This window comes from Leishmania infantum, chromosome 14 (genome assembly GCF_000002875.2).
Source record: "Leishmania infantum JPCM5 genome chromosome 14".
Taxonomy (NCBI): Eukaryota; Euglenozoa; class Kinetoplastea; order Trypanosomatida; family Trypanosomatidae; genus Leishmania; species Leishmania infantum.
In genome coordinates this window covers 41,892-58,575 of record NC_009398.2, presented here as the reverse complement: position 1 = coordinate 58,575, position 16,684 = coordinate 41,892, and the positions used below count along the sequence as shown (strand labels likewise).

At 60.9% G+C, this 16,684-nt stretch overlaps 6 protein-coding genes across 6 annotated transcripts; all 6 read right to left on the bottom strand.

Annotated features, from left to right (window-relative positions):
* Positions 1 to 62: 62 nt before the first annotated feature.
* Positions 63 to 1,394, bottom strand: LINJ_14_0210 (conserved hypothetical protein; the record flags this gene model as incomplete). Its single annotated transcript, XM_001464167.1, has 1 exon — positions 63 to 1,394. The coding sequence occupies one exon, from the start codon at positions 1,392 to 1,394 to the stop codon at positions 63 to 65; it is 1,332 nt and encodes a 443-aa protein (XP_001464204.1).
* A 1,833-nt stretch (positions 1,395 to 3,227) lies between these two features.
* On the bottom strand, positions 3,228 to 3,749 carry LINJ_14_0200 (hypothetical protein, unknown function; the record flags this gene model as incomplete). The annotated part of the gene is made up of 1 exon (XM_001464166.1): positions 3,228 to 3,749. One exon carries the CDS (start codon positions 3,747 to 3,749, stop codon positions 3,228 to 3,230), a length of 522 nt encoding a protein of 173 aa, XP_001464203.1.
* A 1,595-nt stretch (positions 3,750 to 5,344) lies between these two features.
* Positions 5,345 to 5,944, bottom strand: LINJ_14_0190 (conserved hypothetical protein; the record flags this gene model as incomplete). The annotated part of the gene is made up of 1 exon (XM_001464165.1): positions 5,345 to 5,944. The coding sequence occupies one exon, from the start codon at positions 5,942 to 5,944 to the stop codon at positions 5,345 to 5,347; it is 600 nt and encodes a 199-aa protein (XP_001464202.1).
* A 1,097-nt stretch (positions 5,945 to 7,041) lies between these two features.
* LINJ_14_0180 (metallo-peptidase, Clan MA(E), Family M32) lies at positions 7,042 to 8,556 on the bottom strand (the record flags this gene model as incomplete). The annotated part of the gene is made up of 1 exon (XM_001464164.1): positions 7,042 to 8,556. One exon carries the CDS (start codon positions 8,554 to 8,556, stop codon positions 7,042 to 7,044), a length of 1,515 nt encoding a protein of 504 aa, XP_001464201.1.
* Positions 8,557 to 9,635: 1,079 nt separating this feature from the next.
* LINJ_14_0170 (conserved hypothetical protein) lies at positions 9,636 to 11,693 on the bottom strand (the record flags this gene model as incomplete). Its single annotated transcript, XM_001464163.1, has 1 exon — positions 9,636 to 11,693. The coding sequence occupies one exon, from the start codon at positions 11,691 to 11,693 to the stop codon at positions 9,636 to 9,638; it is 2,058 nt and encodes a 685-aa protein (XP_001464200.1).
* Positions 11,694 to 15,008: 3,315 nt separating this feature from the next.
* Positions 15,009 to 16,091, bottom strand: LINJ_14_0160 (conserved hypothetical protein; the record flags this gene model as incomplete). Its single annotated transcript, XM_001464162.2, has 1 exon — positions 15,009 to 16,091. One exon carries the CDS (start codon positions 16,089 to 16,091, stop codon positions 15,009 to 15,011), a length of 1,083 nt encoding a protein of 360 aa, XP_001464199.2.
* Positions 16,092 to 16,684: the final 593 nt, after the last annotated feature.

Here is a 16,684-nt window from a genome sequence, read left to right as displayed (position 1 = left end):
GTCCGCTGCGGACGCTGGCGGAAGGGCTGCATGTGCCACCCTCCCCACACGTGCGCACTGCCTCACCTTGGGTAGTGACTGAGCTCATGCTGGAGAGAGACGATAGTGGACTCCTCCTTCTTGATGCTGTCCGTCAACTCCTTATGGCGGTCCGTCAGCTGCACCAAGCGGGTGCGGTAGTTGTAGATGACCGCCTTGCGCTTCTCGTAGTCCATCAGTAGATCGCGCGAGCCGACCAGAGGCATGCGCTCCTTCATCCGTGTATTGGCGCGCAGGTGCGCATCGCGGCGCCGCTTCGACTTCGCCAGCTGATCACGCGCACCACCAAGCTCCTCGTCCGTGCTCGCGACATGCTGGCGCAGCTCGGCGTTCTCTGCCCGCACGCAGTCCAACTTCTCGCGCACATGCGTGGCAATGTGAATGGTATTGGTGACCTTGTTGCGCAGCTTCAGCACCTCCTCGGATCGCTCCTCGATCTTCTCGTTGAGGCTCGTGTTCTCCACCTTCAGCTGCTCAAAGTCTATTAGGAACATGTGGTGGTTGGCGGCGTTGGACTCCTCACCATCCTGTCCGGTGGCGGCTGCCGTTGCGGTGGACGCAGACGAGGACAGTGCCGCGCCTCCTTTGGCTGCCCGCCGCAGCCGCAGTAAGCGATTTCTGAGTTGGAGGTAGCGCACGCGAGAGGCATGGATGGCGCTGCGCTGCGCCGCCTCCAGCTCAATGTACTTTTCTATCGCCTCGGTTGGGATTGGTCGGTTGGACCGCATGAAGCGCACGCTCGCCGTTAGCTCTTGAATGTACTGCTGGAAGTTCCGCTCCTGTGTGGCGGCCTCCTCCATGATAGGTTCGTAGCGCTGCTGCTGTAGCTCGAGGTCCTTCTTCAGAGCGGCGCTCCGTGCCTCCACACGCTGCCGCTCCTCTGCTACCTGGCGCACGAGGGCCCAATACGCTGCCTCCGCATCTGGTGTTGTGAGCTGTGCCACATCGTCCTCGCCGTTGCGGCGTCGCTGCTCCGCGTAGTGACGTGACAGCAGTTGTTGGTAGACCAGGTTGCTCTCGAGCAACGCCTTGCGCTTCGCCAGGAGAGCGCGGTACTCCTCCACACACGCGCGGCGCTTCTCCTCTGGCGTCTGCACTGTTTGCGCAAGCTCATCAAAGCCGTCGCTGTTCAGCGGCGGGAGAACATCACCAGTCTCGCCTCCTCTGCTCATTACCGCGTCGCCGAACGCAGAGGCGACGAACAGCACGCTGTTGCCGCCGGTGCCACGGAGCGGCGCGGCATCCTGCTCCAAGCTGCGCCGCTCCGTGTGCTCGTGCCATCGCCGTTGAATCAGAGACGCGGCAGCATGCTGGCGGGCCTCTTCGCGCCGACGCGTCTCTACATCGTCGTACATGGTCGAGTGCACGCGTATGTGCGCGCGCTGCTGACGACGGCTCTTTTTTCCAAGGCGTTCGATCCACAGCGCGGGGGCTGCGGCGACTGCCGAGGGCGTTAACGGAGGCGCTGATGCGTGCTCGTGCATGCGCATGGGTGCGGAGGAGAGGGTGAGGGGAGAACGAAGAAGTAGAGAATACCAAGATTGCCGTGGGAAGACAGCTGCCCATTGGGGCTTGTGCTTGTCGGTACGTGTGACGTGAGAAAAGACGGCGAGGTGCGTGCCAGCGGGCGAAGGCCGCACATCGCGGCACCGCCAGTGGAAAAACCAGCCTTGACTCCAAAGGCATCAATGTCCGTCTCAGTACAGGAGAGAATGGGCAGAGAGCCGGTGTGTGTGTGTGTGGGGGGGTAGGTGGATGAGCGCCAGAGCTGCCCCCCCTCTACCACACACACACACCCTTGCCCTGCTTTGGCTGATCTCGCCATTGCCGTCCGCCTCGAGCTTCGAAAGCATGAAAAGGGCGACGGTCTCGTTGCGCTTTACGATATCGGACAGCGGCGCCGCGGCCTCCCACTCCACGGTGGACAGTCGTGGGCCCACACAGACAGACGGACGAAGTACGCCGGACAAGAGCACGTGGGAAGGGGTGGCGGCTGCGGCAGGGCGTGAAAGCAAGCGCGCTCGGATGGATGAGTGCGGCGGACAACAACAAAGGTGAGCGTTGATGGTGAGGAAAAGGAGGCGTTGCAGGCAAGACGCGAAGGCGCGCGAGAGGAGGAGGACAACGGGCACCTCGCAGCAGAGAACAACAGTGAAAAAGGGAATGAGGCGGCACGCTGGAAGAGGGGGAGGGGGAAGCGCAACCTTTCGCGGGGGCAGGCAGCCAGCAGCCGCGTCCTCTGCGCGGAGTAGCTTGCGCGCGCTCTCTTCTCCCCTTCGTCAAATTCGTGCACACACACGCACAAGCGAAGCGGCGAAGCAAACGTCAGCAGCGCCCACCCACTCCTCCTTCCCGCTACATGCGAAAAAGGGAGACACAAGTTAGATGCGAGAGGAGTGGCGAAACGCACGGCGAGCGAGTCTGAACATACACCCCGCCGCGCGCACGAAGGGGAGGCGGAGAGAGGGGCAACGAAAGGATGCGACGCGAGAGCTCCATGGGAATGCGATCATGCAGACATACAACACGGCGGCTGATGTCTTGCACTGCATCCGCGGGCGATGCAAAGGTCGACAACGCCAGAAGGGATGCGTCCGGGGTGAGGGGAGCGGTGGGGTGCGTAAGAGGTGTGTGGTGGTGGTGGTGGGGGGCGAAGGAGAAGCAAAGAGATAGGGAACGCCGTCAAGCACGGCTCACCGCTCTGAATCGCCGCGCGCCCTTCTCACTCTTCCGCCAGACATACGCGCAGGAGGGGGAGGGGGCGATACCCCGGAGGCCCCTGCTTGCGTGCGTGTCTGTACTGTGAGTGTGCCACGGTGCGTACACGTGCGTAGACGTTGATGGATGGACAGCGGTGTTGCGAAGACAGGAGCGAGGGAGAGAGGCGAAGGTGGTGCCCAAGAAGGAATAACGAGCGGGGCGAGGAGGAGAGGGTGGGGCGAGATGTGGAGGTGGAGGGCGGGAGTGGAAAGGCGTACACCAAGGGGCTGAGATCATTGAACACACCGCCGCACCGCGAAGTAAGTCACACTCGATAAGGGGTGAGGTTGAAGCTTGTTTTCTTTTCGTGTGTTCTTGTTGAAACAGACAGCCGCCCTCTCCTCCATCACTCGGGTGTGGCCGCAGGCGTGATCACATCCATCGACAACGCGCTCTCCCATTGAGCGCACACGCATATAGCTCTACGTTCAGTCTGTCGTAGACGCCGAGGGAGAAGGAGAGGAAGAAGAGACGTCCGTCGATGACGAGATTCGCGAGCTGCGCTCTGGTGCACTCATAGGGGCGTCGGCACAGGCTTCCTCTTCCGTGTGCGCCGGTGCGCTCAACGTCTCCTGTGACACCGCCCCCCTCGACGAGGCCGACGAGGCTGCAGCAGGGGCCGCAGAGGGAGGTGCTGGCGCCACTGTAACTAGCGGTGACGGTGCAGGGATGGTTTCGATGCCTTCACCGGCCGTGAGGTCTGCCGATGTCCACACTAGTGCTGCCTGCTTTTGTGCACGGTTTGCGTCGCGCTTCTCCTTGACCTCGTGTGCTAACTTTTTCTCCATCTTCTCGAGCTTCTCCAGCGAGTAGGACTTGACGGGCAGCAGCTTCGGCTTGCACAGCTGCAGTTGCATCTGCTTGATCTCGGAAAATACGAGACCGTGCTCAGGGAGGACGGCCATTGTCGCCTCGTCAACGACATCTCCATAAGGCGCCTGCGAGTCCATCTTCACCGGGGAAGGAGCGGGGTGCGCTCGCTGCACTTGGTCAAGCAGGGTATACGTGACTGTAGGTGTGGATGCGCAAGCAGATACTCTCCTGCTGCTTCGCCTAAGGTGGGAGTAAGGCGGTACACGGCGTGCCCGTGTGTGTCTGTGCCTTCGACAGTGGTGCTATCCTGATGGGGCTCAGGCTTGATGGTGAGAATCAACGCAGAGGCCCTTTTCGAATGGTCGGGCCGTTGCATGAAGCCTGGCATCGGAAAAAGAGTGATGAATGTGTGAGTGTGTGTGTGCGGGGGGGGCGGAGAGTGAACGAATATGAGCGCAAAAAAAAAGAGCAGGAGAGAGATGAGGTAGAGAAGGTGGCTCCGTGACGCTTACATAAACAGCCTTACCGACGGCACATCGACGCATCCTCCGCACCTACTTTGCAGACGCATCACTTGCACCCCCCTGGCTGAGCTGATCTGCTTAGATCCTGCTCAAGGAAAGGGAGATTGGGAGAGGGAGGCGAGCAAGTGCCGAGACGAAGACATGCAAACCTGCTGACAGACGCACACCGACACACTTGTGCGCATACACGTGTGTTCTAAAATGCCGTCCTTCTCCCGTTTCCGTGTGCGCGTCTTTACGTGCTCGCCTCTCTCGCTCTCGCGCTCATTCGCTCTTCCCGCTGCATCGGTGCCAGATGCGCTTTACATTCTTTTTCAAAAACGTGTTCGGCGAACCCTTGGCGTCTTCCAGAGTTGTCAGCGTCTCATGTCGGCCCTCGTCTTAAAGTGTGGCGCGTGCAGGGAGGGTTGCCCATCCCGTCACATAACCGTGAGAACGCACGCACAGACGCAGGCGCATGCGGGAAACAAACACAAAAACAAAACAGCCGAAGACAGAGTTAAACAAGCGAGCAAGGATGAGGAGGACCAGCGATCCCATCGTGGGATGACGGCGCTCGAGAGAGGGGGCACAGCACGTGCGTGTGAGCATGCCGTGCGATCGAGGAACGCCCCCGCCCCGCACCAAACACGTGGGCTCCATTGGTGTCCGCGCATGTTTTTGCTGAGGAAAACGAGGGCGGGAGGGAAGGAGGGAGCGAGCGCTTGGTTCGCCGCTTGGAGAGCCGCGTACACAGTCCTCACCATCCCACAGACACGCATCCCCACGCTGTACCACTTTGGCCCCCCTCCTTCTCCCGCTGAGCACACCTCTTGTTAGATCCTCTTCGCCTGGCTTTCGGGGGTTGGTTGCGGGTTCGCTGCTTACCCCTTTTCACGTCTTAAACATAATTGCTTCGGCACAGGAAGGCGCACACGCACATGCCCAGACAGAGGGGAGGGCAGTGTGTGCGCGTGCGTGTGCGTGCATGTGTATGTGTGTGTGTGGGGGGGGGGGAGGAGCAGAGGAAGTCGCAGACGTGTGTCGATGCTGAGCACCTGGAAGTTAGAGCGAAGATGCTCCTTCTGCCATGACATCAACCGCCCCCCTCCCCGGCAGCCCGATATGTCTCGTGCTACACACACACACTCATACACACATACACAACCTCTAACCCATCTTACGGTGCGGTGAAGGGAGCGCTGGTGGACATGTGCGACTTTTCCTTCTTAGAACAGCGACATATCGCCATCCATGCCCTCTGCCTCTTCTTCTTCCATCTCCACCTTCGGGCGAGGGCCGTTAGACTCGAGCTCCTCACCAGCCAGCACGCGGGAGAGCTGCTCGCGGAAGTTGGACTGGTTGACGGTGTGAGTCTGCAGGAACTGCTGGCGCCACGCGACCTTGCCATCCTTGACAACGAAGGCCATGGGGCACGACATCACGGAGAGATTCGATACCTCCGCGTAGCTCTTGCTGACCGCCTTGCCCTCGTCGTAACAGATGTGGGACGGATCCAGGCGCAGGCGCTTCTTCGTGTTCTCATCAATGATCTCCTTCCCCAGGTACTTCTCGGTCTTGGCGATGTCGGCGTCCGTGCTGATGGCGACAAAAACGGCCTTGTCCGCCATCTCCTCCGACAGCGTCGTGAACTCGTCGTTGCAAACATCAGCGCCGCGGTAGAAAGTATTGAAGAAGTACAGCACGTAGATCTTGTCCTCCGTGATTGTGATTTTTTCGCCCTTGATGGGGTGTGCCGACTCGATCGTCGGCGCCTCCTTCCCGAGCGAGGCGTCGTCGCTGTACGTCTTGACGTCGATGTCTGTCATCTTCGCTCCGTTTTGAATACAATGAAGGCTGTCGAGGAGGCGGGCGCAAAACTTTAAGACTGATGGGCGTGGGTGTGGGTGTGGGCGAGAGAGCAACTTCGGAAGTCGTGTTGTGCACGCACGTGCGCGAGGGTGATGAGAAGAGAGAATAGGGAGCGGGGGAGGGGCGAATGCTTCAATGGAGCTGGCAGCTCTCTGAGAGGGAGGGAGGGACGGGCGGTGCCATACGATGCGCACAACCGTACAGTTGGCAGGTGCGACTATATATTCAAGCTTGCACGCGCCGTAGAGTGCGCGAAGACTTCTCCAGCTGTTGAGTCTAGGTGGCAGACGAGAGGTGAAACGGCTACAGCAAGCGACCTTGGGGGGGGGCTGCGTAGAACGTCAAAACACCATCCAGCACCACAACTGGGCGGATTTCCAGGTTCAGGGCAGTCCCGCTGGCGCCACCGTGCTGCACAACAGCAGCCGTGGTGGACTGAGAGGGGAGGAGGAGGGCGGTTCAGGCCGTGAGGCGCGTGAAAGCGAAGCGGCACATGAACGGTGCGAGGGACCTCAGCCGCGTTTTTGTCGTCTCTTTTCTTTGAGGGACCCACCCACCGGTGTGTCGATGGGCGTGGGCGGAAATAGTATATAGAAGCGGAGTGGATGTAAGACTTTTGAGTGACCCAGCGCAGCAGCTAGCCAGCGGTGAGGCGGCGGTGCATCGTGTCAAAACAGAATAATCAGAGCGATAAAAAGGGAAAGTAAAAACGTGCCGACATCTGCGTACGCGCGTGTGCCTGTGCGTGTCGTCTACCACACCGACCCACGCACAGACCGCGCACTGCGTCGTTCGTGCACTGAAAAATCAGACCAAACAAAAAAAAACGAAATCAAAACATCAATAAAAGTTACCTTCGCATGCGATCGTGGGCACACGGAGTTTGCCGATGTCATCTCGAGGAGAGAGGGAGCATGACAGAACACACACAAGGTTGCACGGAGCACCACGCGCACGGCGAGGCCGGGGCTTGCTGACGTTGGCAGGGAAAGGGGAGGGGGCCAGACAGCAGAACGCAAGCTCAAAGGACGGCAACAAGCACTGCTTCCACTCCTCAGTCCTCATTGCGCAGGTAGCGGCGCTCCAGGTGCTCGCGCAGGTGGCGCGGGTTCAGCGGCTCGCCGGTTGCCTTGATAAGCAGCTCGCCCGTCTCGAGCAGGCAGCCCAGGTCCCAGATCATCTCCTTCTGCTTGGCCAAGATGGGGTCGATGTGGCCCGTGCGGATGCACTGCGTCACGACGTCGTCACCCAGCTGCTGGCGGATGGCCGCCATCAGCTGCGCAGCGCCGATGGCGCCGATCGTGTAGGCGGGAAAACTCCCCCAATAGCCGGCAGCCCAGTGAATGTCCTGTAGGCACCCGAGGTCGTCGCGCCCAAGCGTCTCCAGGCCCATGTACTCCTTCATCTTTTCGTCCCACACCCGCGGCACGTCCACCGCCTCCAGGCGCCCCTCGATCAGGTCGCGCTCGATCTCGTAGCGCAGGATCACGTGGAGAGAGTAACCCACCTCGTCTGCAAGCGTCCGGATGTAGCTCGGCTTCACCAGCTGGTTGATCTTGCGCACGTTCTCCACCGTCAGCCCTGGCTGCGCGCCAAGGTGCAGCTCCAGCAGCGGCGTCAGGTACTCGGCGAACGCAGCGGACTTGGCTATCATCCTCTCCGCCAGCAGCGACTGCGTCTCGTGGATGCCGCCGGATCGCGCCTCGCACACCGGCTGCCCAAGCAGCTCGCGCGGCCCGCAGTTCTGCTCGTATTTGGCGTGTCCTGTCTCGTGGATCGTCGCCAGCAGGCACTTGGTGTAGTTGTCCGGCGACCAGTAGTACGTCATCCGCACGTCCTCCTTCACCATCCCACCAAACGGGTGCGGCGCCTCGTCGTAGCGACCCGCGCCCCAGTCGTACTTCCACACGTCCGTCATCAGCTGCCGGCCAAGAGCAATCTGCTTTTCCTTCGAGATCGGCGTCTGCAGCTCAGTGAGGCTCGCGCCCATGTCCTTTCGGTTCTCCAGCACCTCCTTGTACAGCGCCGGCAGCCAAGACTTGATGTCCGCGTAGATTGCGTCCAGCTTCGCAACCGTCATCCCGGGCTCGTTGGCGCCGAGCAGCGCGTCGTACGGGGACTTCCCGCTTGTGCCCGCTCGAAGGCGGCCCTCCTCGCGCTCGAGGTCCACCAGCTCCTGCAGCGTCGGCAGCCACGCAGCAATGTCGTTTTCCGCGCGGCATTTTACCCACAGCTGCTGCGCCAGCGTTGTCAGCCGCGTCCTGCGCCGCAGCAGCTCCTCCGGCAGCTGCGACGCAAGCTCGTGCAGGCGCACCATTTCGCGGAGGTTCGCGCGGTCCACCTCGGCGAGTTCGTCCTTAACCAGCAGCGCCTCCTTCAAAAGGAGCGCAACGCGTGGCGCTGTGTGAAGCTGGTGCACGTGTGCCTCCAGCTCCGCAAGCGCGTTCGCGCGAGCCGTTGCGCCCTTCGGCGGCATCATGGTATGCATGTCCCACTCACCTAGGGCAAGAAGGTGCCGAAGGTTGTGCAGCTTTCGATGCAGCTGCTTCAGCTCCTCGTACGCCTGCATGGTGTCGCTGAGGTGTGGGAGGGGTAGGGGTGGGCGGGTGGGCAGTAGAAAAGAGCGATAGAGGTGTCGTGTGCGCACAGTGGGCGGACTTGCTGCGTGGTAGAGAGAGCGAAATGCGTGCACACCTCGTTGTGGTGTATCACCACACACCAGTGGGATTACAAGGAGAGGCCGACACGGGAGAGGGGTAGAGAAGAAGAAACGGAGAAGTATGGCACGGTGCCGCGAGGAAAGGGTACGTGTGAAGGATCGGCCGTTGACCAACGACGCGATGGTGGCGGGTGCTCGCACATATAGACTCACGGTGGACAAGGTGCGCCCACCCACTCTTCACCCTTCCAAGCGCATGCGGCCCCTAACCCACAGCTTGGCGAATAAGAAGGATGCGGTGCGGCGTGCAGAAGTGCCTTCATGCATATACATCCGTGCGCACGATTCGAGTTCCGTGACGCGGTACGGTGGCGGGCGCATAGCTGCAAGAGACGCCCGGGGCCCTAAACGCGCGTCGGGAAGCCACAGCAGATGAGGGTTGCGGCCCTGCGACAACAACCACGAACGGAGAAGACGCAGAAGGAATTCGGAGGAGCAGGAAGACCCATACTAGTTAAGAAAACAGAGCGTTGTTCTGAGCAGATCCACATAGACGTGCACAGACGCTGCGGCGCTGTCCGTGCGGTATCGCGGATGGGATCGAGAGAAAGTAGGGAGAGGGGGGTGCAACATAACTGTGGCATGGGCAGAGGTGTAAAGCCGAGAGACGGAGAGAAGAAACGAGGAAGACAAGGGAGGCCGAGTCGGCGACACACAGACGCACCCATAGATACAGCGCCTGTGCTTGTCTGAAAGAGGATTGCGGTGACATGGGGGCCATGGCACCATCGCGAGAGGAGCAGCGGCACTGGCTGCGCAGCACGCACACCTGAGTAGGTGGGCGGGAGGGAGTAGAGAAAACCGCTAAAGGCGAGCGCAGACTCCAATCACAACGCAGACGGTGCTCCTCCTAAGGTGTCGGGACGGAGTGCACCTTTCGCCGAGAACAGGGGCACCCCTGTGCGCAACTCTTCACCTGACCGTAGGGGCTACGTCGCCTCTGACGCTTGTGGCGATGAGCGGGTCTGGCAGTGCTCAGTACTCTCAGGGCCGGTGCGGCGATACGGAGACTGAGGCGGGTCTTTCCACGATGAAGGCGCAGTCGAGCTCCGCTGAACTGCCCTCTGCACCGCCGCGGCGGTGCGGCGGAGCTCACGCACCAGTGTGTTGCCGCGCACAAAAGCCGCATCCACCGCTGCCGTGACCGGGAGGCGCGTAACAGTATATCCCAACGGCAGTGGTTCTGGCTGGACGTCCGCTGGTGGGGCGCCAGCGTGCGCAGCAGCTGGCCTGTTGCACATCTCCGCGCACTCGGCAGAGTCTCGCAGCTGCCGAATGAGGGCGGCGTACTCGGTAAAGGCCGATGACGTCAGCGGTATCCTGCTAAACTTGGTCTGCATGCGAGCCACCACGTCGCTCACACACTGCGGCAGCCAGTGAGCATCGCCGTCGCCACGTGTAAGCTGGAAGCGTACGCGGCAGACGTGCACTGCCGCTGCCATCAGTTCGCAGCGATGCGACGTGTTGGTGGAAAGATACGCCGCCAGTTCAGCGAGAGAGAGGGCGCATGTCAGTAACGTCTCCGCCAGCGCGGCTTGCGCCAGTCCAGGTATTTCGCCGCGCTCGCAGATGCTGAAGAGCGCCTCGAGGATCCAACCGGCCGTCTGGACCGCCTCATCAACGAGGGCCTCCATCGTCCACGGTGACTGCGGCTTCCCATTCGACACAGCCCCGCAGGCGCGCGCCAGAGCCAGGTGCCGAAGACTGCGCAGGCGCAGCGAGGCCAGCAGAAGCGCCAGCCAGTCGCGAGGAAAGTCAGACAAGACGACGCCGGCGTCATCTGCTGCCCCGGCAGCGCTGAGCACCGAGTCTGCGACATGGATGACCTTGCAAGCCAGCTGAAAGGCGCGACCAAGACGACTGCGAGCCAGCCGAAGAAGAAACCGGTGATCGTTGCGCCCTTCTGTGCACGCGGCATATACGTAGTCGGCCAGCGTTGTGCACTGGTGCTCCAGCAGGCTAAGTGCCCACGTGGCGACACCCTTGTCGGCACAGGTGGGTGCGACGACTCCGTCAACGCCAAAAGCGGCACGGCAAAATCGCAGCTCCTCACGCACCTGCTGCAGCGCTTCCCGAGGCGTCACACCCGCCGCGCGCTGCCGCAACTCTTGACAACGACGACCCCAGCGCTCCTGCTGTTTCACAAAGGCGGCGAGCGACCACATAGCATGCGCCGATGGAGGGCTGAGGGGTGGCGTCGATGGCGCTTGCGCGGCAAGACCTAAGTCGGCACTCAGGCTGCAAGGCCTCGCCTTGCCTGCCAGTCGTGCAGATGCGGTATCCGCACCGGTGGTGGCGCGCGGCTGGGAGGCGCTGCTGCTCGGTGCGAACGCACTCCCTCGGCGTGGCGCCTTGATGGGCGCGGGGGGCGGTGCAGCACCGGCGGCGGAGCTCTGCTGCAACGGGGTGCGCCAGTCGGGCCCAGCCGTCTCAGCCGTCAGCGGAATTGCCTGCATGTAGAGAACAGAGGTCTGGTAGTGCCCAAACAGCACCTCGACGTCGGTGCACAGGAAGTAACGCGTCTCCAGTCGCGAGGATAGAGAGGGCGTGATGGGGACCCAGGCACCGCTGTCGACGTCCTGGCCAAGCACCTGCACGTTCCAACCCATATGGGAAGGGGGTCGCTCCGGCTGAGGCAGCATCAACGTCATCACCACATCGCTCCACGTCACTCCACCTTCAACGACGCAGAACGGCAACCTGCAGCTTGCGGCCGCAGCGAGGTGCAGAGATAGAGCGCGGGAGTTGGCGACTGGAATTCGGCGCACTGTGAAGATACTCACTGTCGGTGCCTTTGCTTTTTCGATAGCTGAGGTCATCACCTGATACGCGAACCCGCCTGCTGTATTGAACAAGACTGCTCTGGGAACCGGCGTGGCCGGCGCATGAAAGGATGCCGTCGATGGCTGCGGCGCATCTGGGTGCTTTATGAACGGCTGCGCAGACCCTGCTGCACGATGTGTGGAAAGCTGCTGGAGCTGCGGCATGAGGAGCTGCGGCAGAGATTTCTCTGCGTGTGGATGATCAACGTACACGGTACGCTTTCTGATGGAATTGTGCCACTTCGGGCAGGATCGGGAGAGGGATGAGTGGGTGGGTGGGTGAGATGTGAATAGCACTGCGCTGATGGCCAGTGCCGTTCACGCGCTGCTTCTATTTGTAACTCGTCAAGCGCGTCTTTTCGTATCTGCACGATGTGTCGCTGTCCACTGCAGCAGCAGCAGCAGCGTTAACTGTCACAAGATCCGTTCTTATATGTGCATATATATCTCTGTATGCGTGCTTGTGCGTCGCTGTCGCGCGCGTGTGCTTGTGGAACACGTGTACCCGACGCACTCCAGCAGCGACGGCACTCCGCAAAGGCACTTCGCCAGCTTAGGCGGAGGGGGGGAGGATCGATATGCACGCACGGGGCACCTTGTCTAGTTGTCTGCGCTTGCGTGAATGCGAGTGGTGCCACAATGCGTGGGCGGCTACCACCAACCGTGTTTAACTCTTCAAGCGGACGGGGGCCGAAAAGGAGAGGGAAAAACGCGACAAGAGATCTGCAAGTGCGTCTGCGAATGGACCTGGTGAATCTGCGTGTGTGTGCGTGTGTCTGTGTCTGTCTGTCTTCGTCTGCGCGTGTAGTGGGCAATGCTTGTCTGTGCGGGAGGGGCTTGCGTATATAGGTATACGTCTTTCTTTGTTTTCTGTCTCTTGAGGGCAGACGCACTCCTGAAAACTGCGTTTCGAAAAGGTTCTACACACACGCACACGCGCAGGGGATGGAGGGGGAGAGGGCCGTGCGAATGGAGCGTAGCGGGGTGGAGGGGGAGGGGCGGCGGTTGTGCGTTTACATGTATGGATGTCCCAGCTGTGACAGTGAAGTGAGGTATAGCAGAGAAAGCGAACACCACAAGGATGTGACGATGCGGCAGCGGAGGCCCGAGAGAAGGGGAAGCACGTAGTCGTGGTGGGTGTGGGTCGCATGCGCAATTTGTCGGTGTGCTGTCCACGCACACATGTCTTTTGCTTCACGTGTGTGTGCGGCGTGCTCAGCGAAGGAGGGAGGGCGGTGAAGAGGGGCACACATTGCATGCGTGTGTGGCGGTGTTGCATCGAGGCCGTGAAGCAAACCACGAGAGAAGATGGGGGTGGCGTGAGCAGACGCGGTGTTGAGGGGTGGGCAGAGGGACAATACACCGTCCTAAAAGAGATACGATTCAGACGGGGCAAGGACAAAAAGGGGCGAGAGAGGCCGCGACCAGTCTGGGAGGCACAGGCGCGTAAGGTTGATGGATGTCGAGAGCCTCGTGAAATGGACCACGAGCGAGCATCAGACGAAACGAATGGAGAGCGACTCTGTTGACGCCGAGGACGATGACGGCGGCCGGCTCAAAGCGAGATGCGAGTGTGCACGGCCTTACGTATGGCGCACATGGGCACGACCACACTTCGGTCCCCCGACACCTTCCTTGCATTGCATGCTTCCCGTCATACACTGCTTCGCTGGTGGCACGGTGAAGCCCCGTCGCCCTTCCGACACAGTTGCATCCTCCTGAAAAAGGCGCTGACAACTTTGCTGCTCAGCCTGCGAATTTTCTGCCACGCAACACGAATTCGAATCCGCTCTACCGGGCCCGCCACAGGCCCCCATCGCGTGGTGCAAAGCAGCACGCCGTAGGCACATGCGTTACAGCTGTGCACCGACCCAGACATCCCAGCTCGGGCTCTGCACCAAACTCCATCCGTCCCCAACCTCGCAGGTTGCCGCACAGGCGCTCCCCCGTTCTGCCGGCCGCCACCTGGTGAATCCCCCTCGGGGTGGCTCAGGCTCCCCACCACCGGTAGGCATTGAGGGTCAGGTGGGGTGTGCTCGACTCACACTGACGCTCCGCCTACCATATGGATGGCGCAAGCGCGTTCTGACCTCCCCATCCTACGTCGTGGGCGCCAGAGCCTGTCACGACCAGAAGCGGCTCGGCATCGGGCAGGGCTAGAGGGTGGGGTGCTGGATCGTGAGATGCCACATACGGGGGTGTCCGCCTGCCATCAAACTATGGTGTGGACAGGCACCGAGACGCGTGAGCATCCAGCTATGCGCGTGCCGAGGAGCGGGTGTGGCAAGAGCCCCTGCTCTTTGGACAATGCAGTTTCGAAGCCGTCGAACTTGCGTAGAAGGTGGCCACGGCATCTCCCCCAAACGTTGGCCGGCAAGTCGTGCTTCCTCGCGCGTTTCTTTTCCGTCTCCTCTAGTATGGTGGGCGTGTGCATTGTCGCTCCAGTCCGCCGCACCTTCCTCCGTTGCGGGCGAATCCTTTTTAAAGTGCAGAGGAAGACAGGCTTCCCAAGTCTGATGTCCCCCCCCCTCCACACGCTCTTTCATACTATGAACGACCACTGCAGGGCTAAACAGAGGTGTGGTGAAAGAGGAAGAAGTCGAATCGAGCTGGAAGCGGTGACGTGCTGCGGTGTGCGCGCTCAGCGGTGAGGCACTCACAGCACTGCTCCTTCGCTGCACTCGAGCGTGGTGCTTCCCCATGGAGTTCGCAGGTTCCATTGGATTCATCTACGGACTCAGCGTCAGCTCTACGTGGCCAGCGAGGTAGACCGACGCCTCTGTCGTCCAAGAAGGGGTGCATGAATACGTGATCAGCGCTGCTTCGAGCCGACGCTCTTTCCCATTCGACCGGGGCATCGCCGCGTTGTCGATAAGACGTTGGATCTCTCTCGAGTGGCGCTCGTACTAGTCGATGGTGCTGCGCGGCTTCAGGCTGGCGCCTGAGCCTGCTGCGACTGCTCGCCGTCCGCGGGCATTCTGAAGCCGAAGAAAAAGAGGCGCTCGTGCCGAAGATCTTCACAGCGAGAGAGGGGGGCCGGGGGAGGAGCAGTGCGCGATGCCCACCTGTGAGAAGAAGAGCGGGGCGGAGAGTGGCTCCTGTGCACATTGGCACGAGTGTTGTGCAAGGCAGGATCCACAGGAGGCTGCCGCACAGATGATTTTGGAACTCTCATGTGTGGATGGGATTCACGGAAAGTCGTGGTCCCGACGCTCTTCTCGTGCCGCTTTCTCTGCTTTGCGTTCCACAGGACCCGACTAAAGACCACACGCAGACCCGAAGTGGTCATCGGTGGTGGAGCAGATAACGCACGAGCGCTGGCCACAGAGCGGTGGAGAAGCGAACGTGGCAGAGCAAGACGAACACACGCGCCCATATACATCCATAATGTAGCAGCTTCACGCACATGCCACGGTGCAGTGCAGGAGGTGAAAGAGTGCGAGTGAGCAGGCAGTTACTCCCTCATCTGGCCCAAATCTATCAACGCAGAACGACGGAGTTCGTGAGCAGGTAGTCGATGAGCAGCTGTGGAAACACCACCCGGAAGACCGAGAGTGGCATTGAGGCGATGCGACCGTGAGCAGGGAACAACTCAGTGGTGGGAGTGGCGGGGTCGTCAACGGTGGCAGGCGTCACCTCGGGAATGATGTACCGCACAACCATCTGCTCCACATGAGGCTTCACAAGCTCTTGAGCAGCACTACCGAAGAGCGGAGACTCGAGCTGCACGCTCTGTCGTAGCTGCTCCACATCCTTCTCCCCCACAAGAGGGCCTAGCGCCACGGGCAGCCCAAACACTGCGCCGCTATGCGTCATGAGCGGAGGCGCGATGCTGATGATGCGCAGGTGTGAGGACCGCTCCACCTCCAGCGCCATCGCGCACCGCGTTGCCGGGTCGCACCCGTGGAGGCGAAAGTGCGGGTGAAAAGGAGTGACCGACCGCGCGACTTCGATGCTGTGGAGGAGGCTCTGTCCGTGCATGTCACGCCAGCGCTTCTCGATGTCTAGAGCCGGGGCGGTGTGAAGGGCGACGGCGGTGCTGACGGTTGCGGTCTTACGCTTCTTCCGGTAGCCGCCGGTGCCGTTCAAGATGGCCGACGCCTCCTCCGCCAAGACCACCTCGCCCAGCATCAGGATCGTCCCCTCCTCCTCGGCGTGCTGGGCACCGCACGCATCGTCGTTGCGACTGTCGCCTCGTGGAGGACGAAGGAGAAGCCCATTTAGTACTTCCACCTGCTCCAGGTCCTCCACTGCAGCCGGAGAGACAGATCGACTGCGTTTTCGCCGCTCCGTTGCGGTGCTTACTAGCGGTGGTGAATCGTGCGCTCGTTTCGCGCCACGCTTCCACTTGCCGTCACGCCAACGTTCGAGTTCCTCATCAGTGGCGTCCATGCACCGCTGGTCCACTGCCTGAACCGTCTCCGCGCAGTTCTCTGTTAACTGGTGGCGCTTCTCCCACGTGATTTCGCCAGCAAACCCCTCCCACTTTACGGCGTACTCGATGGCGCCGTCATCCTCGTTGATGCGACGATCAGTGATTTCCTCCGCTGTGTAGTAGGCCATGCCTGCAAACGTGTGTGCTTGCTAGTCTCTCTCTCCGTGTGGGCCAGCGCTGTAGTTCAGCTCTCCGTATGTGTGAGAGGTGCGAAGATGAAAGCCGTTGTGTGGCTCTCTGTCCACGGGCACTTCCGCTGCATGAGCGAGTCTGCTGCGCGTGGGAGGCACGTAAAGAGAGAGGGCGAGGAAAGAGGGGGTGGGGTGGTGGGGCAGAGACGTCGGTGCGCGTTTTTCTTCGTTTCTGAAACCTGATGAGGACGAAAGAACTGGCAGAGGGCAGGAGGCGGTGCCGTGCCGCTCTCTCCTGGTCCGCGTACGCGACATCCGCCCGCCTCTCCACACAGTCCTTTTCCGCACTGGGACTACTCGATTGAAAAGCGCAGGAGACGCGTGGCGGACGTAGAGGGGGGAGCGACGCTAACAAGTGGACTCTGCGACGAAGTTGATTCCTACCGGCTGCGGCCAACTCTCTCACAGCGAAGAGGAGGCGATGAAAAGAAGCTCAGAGAAGACACACCTACCCACAGAATGAGCAACACAACACTACAACAGAGAAAGTATGTGAGACGCTCATCAACGGAATCCATACCGACAGATGC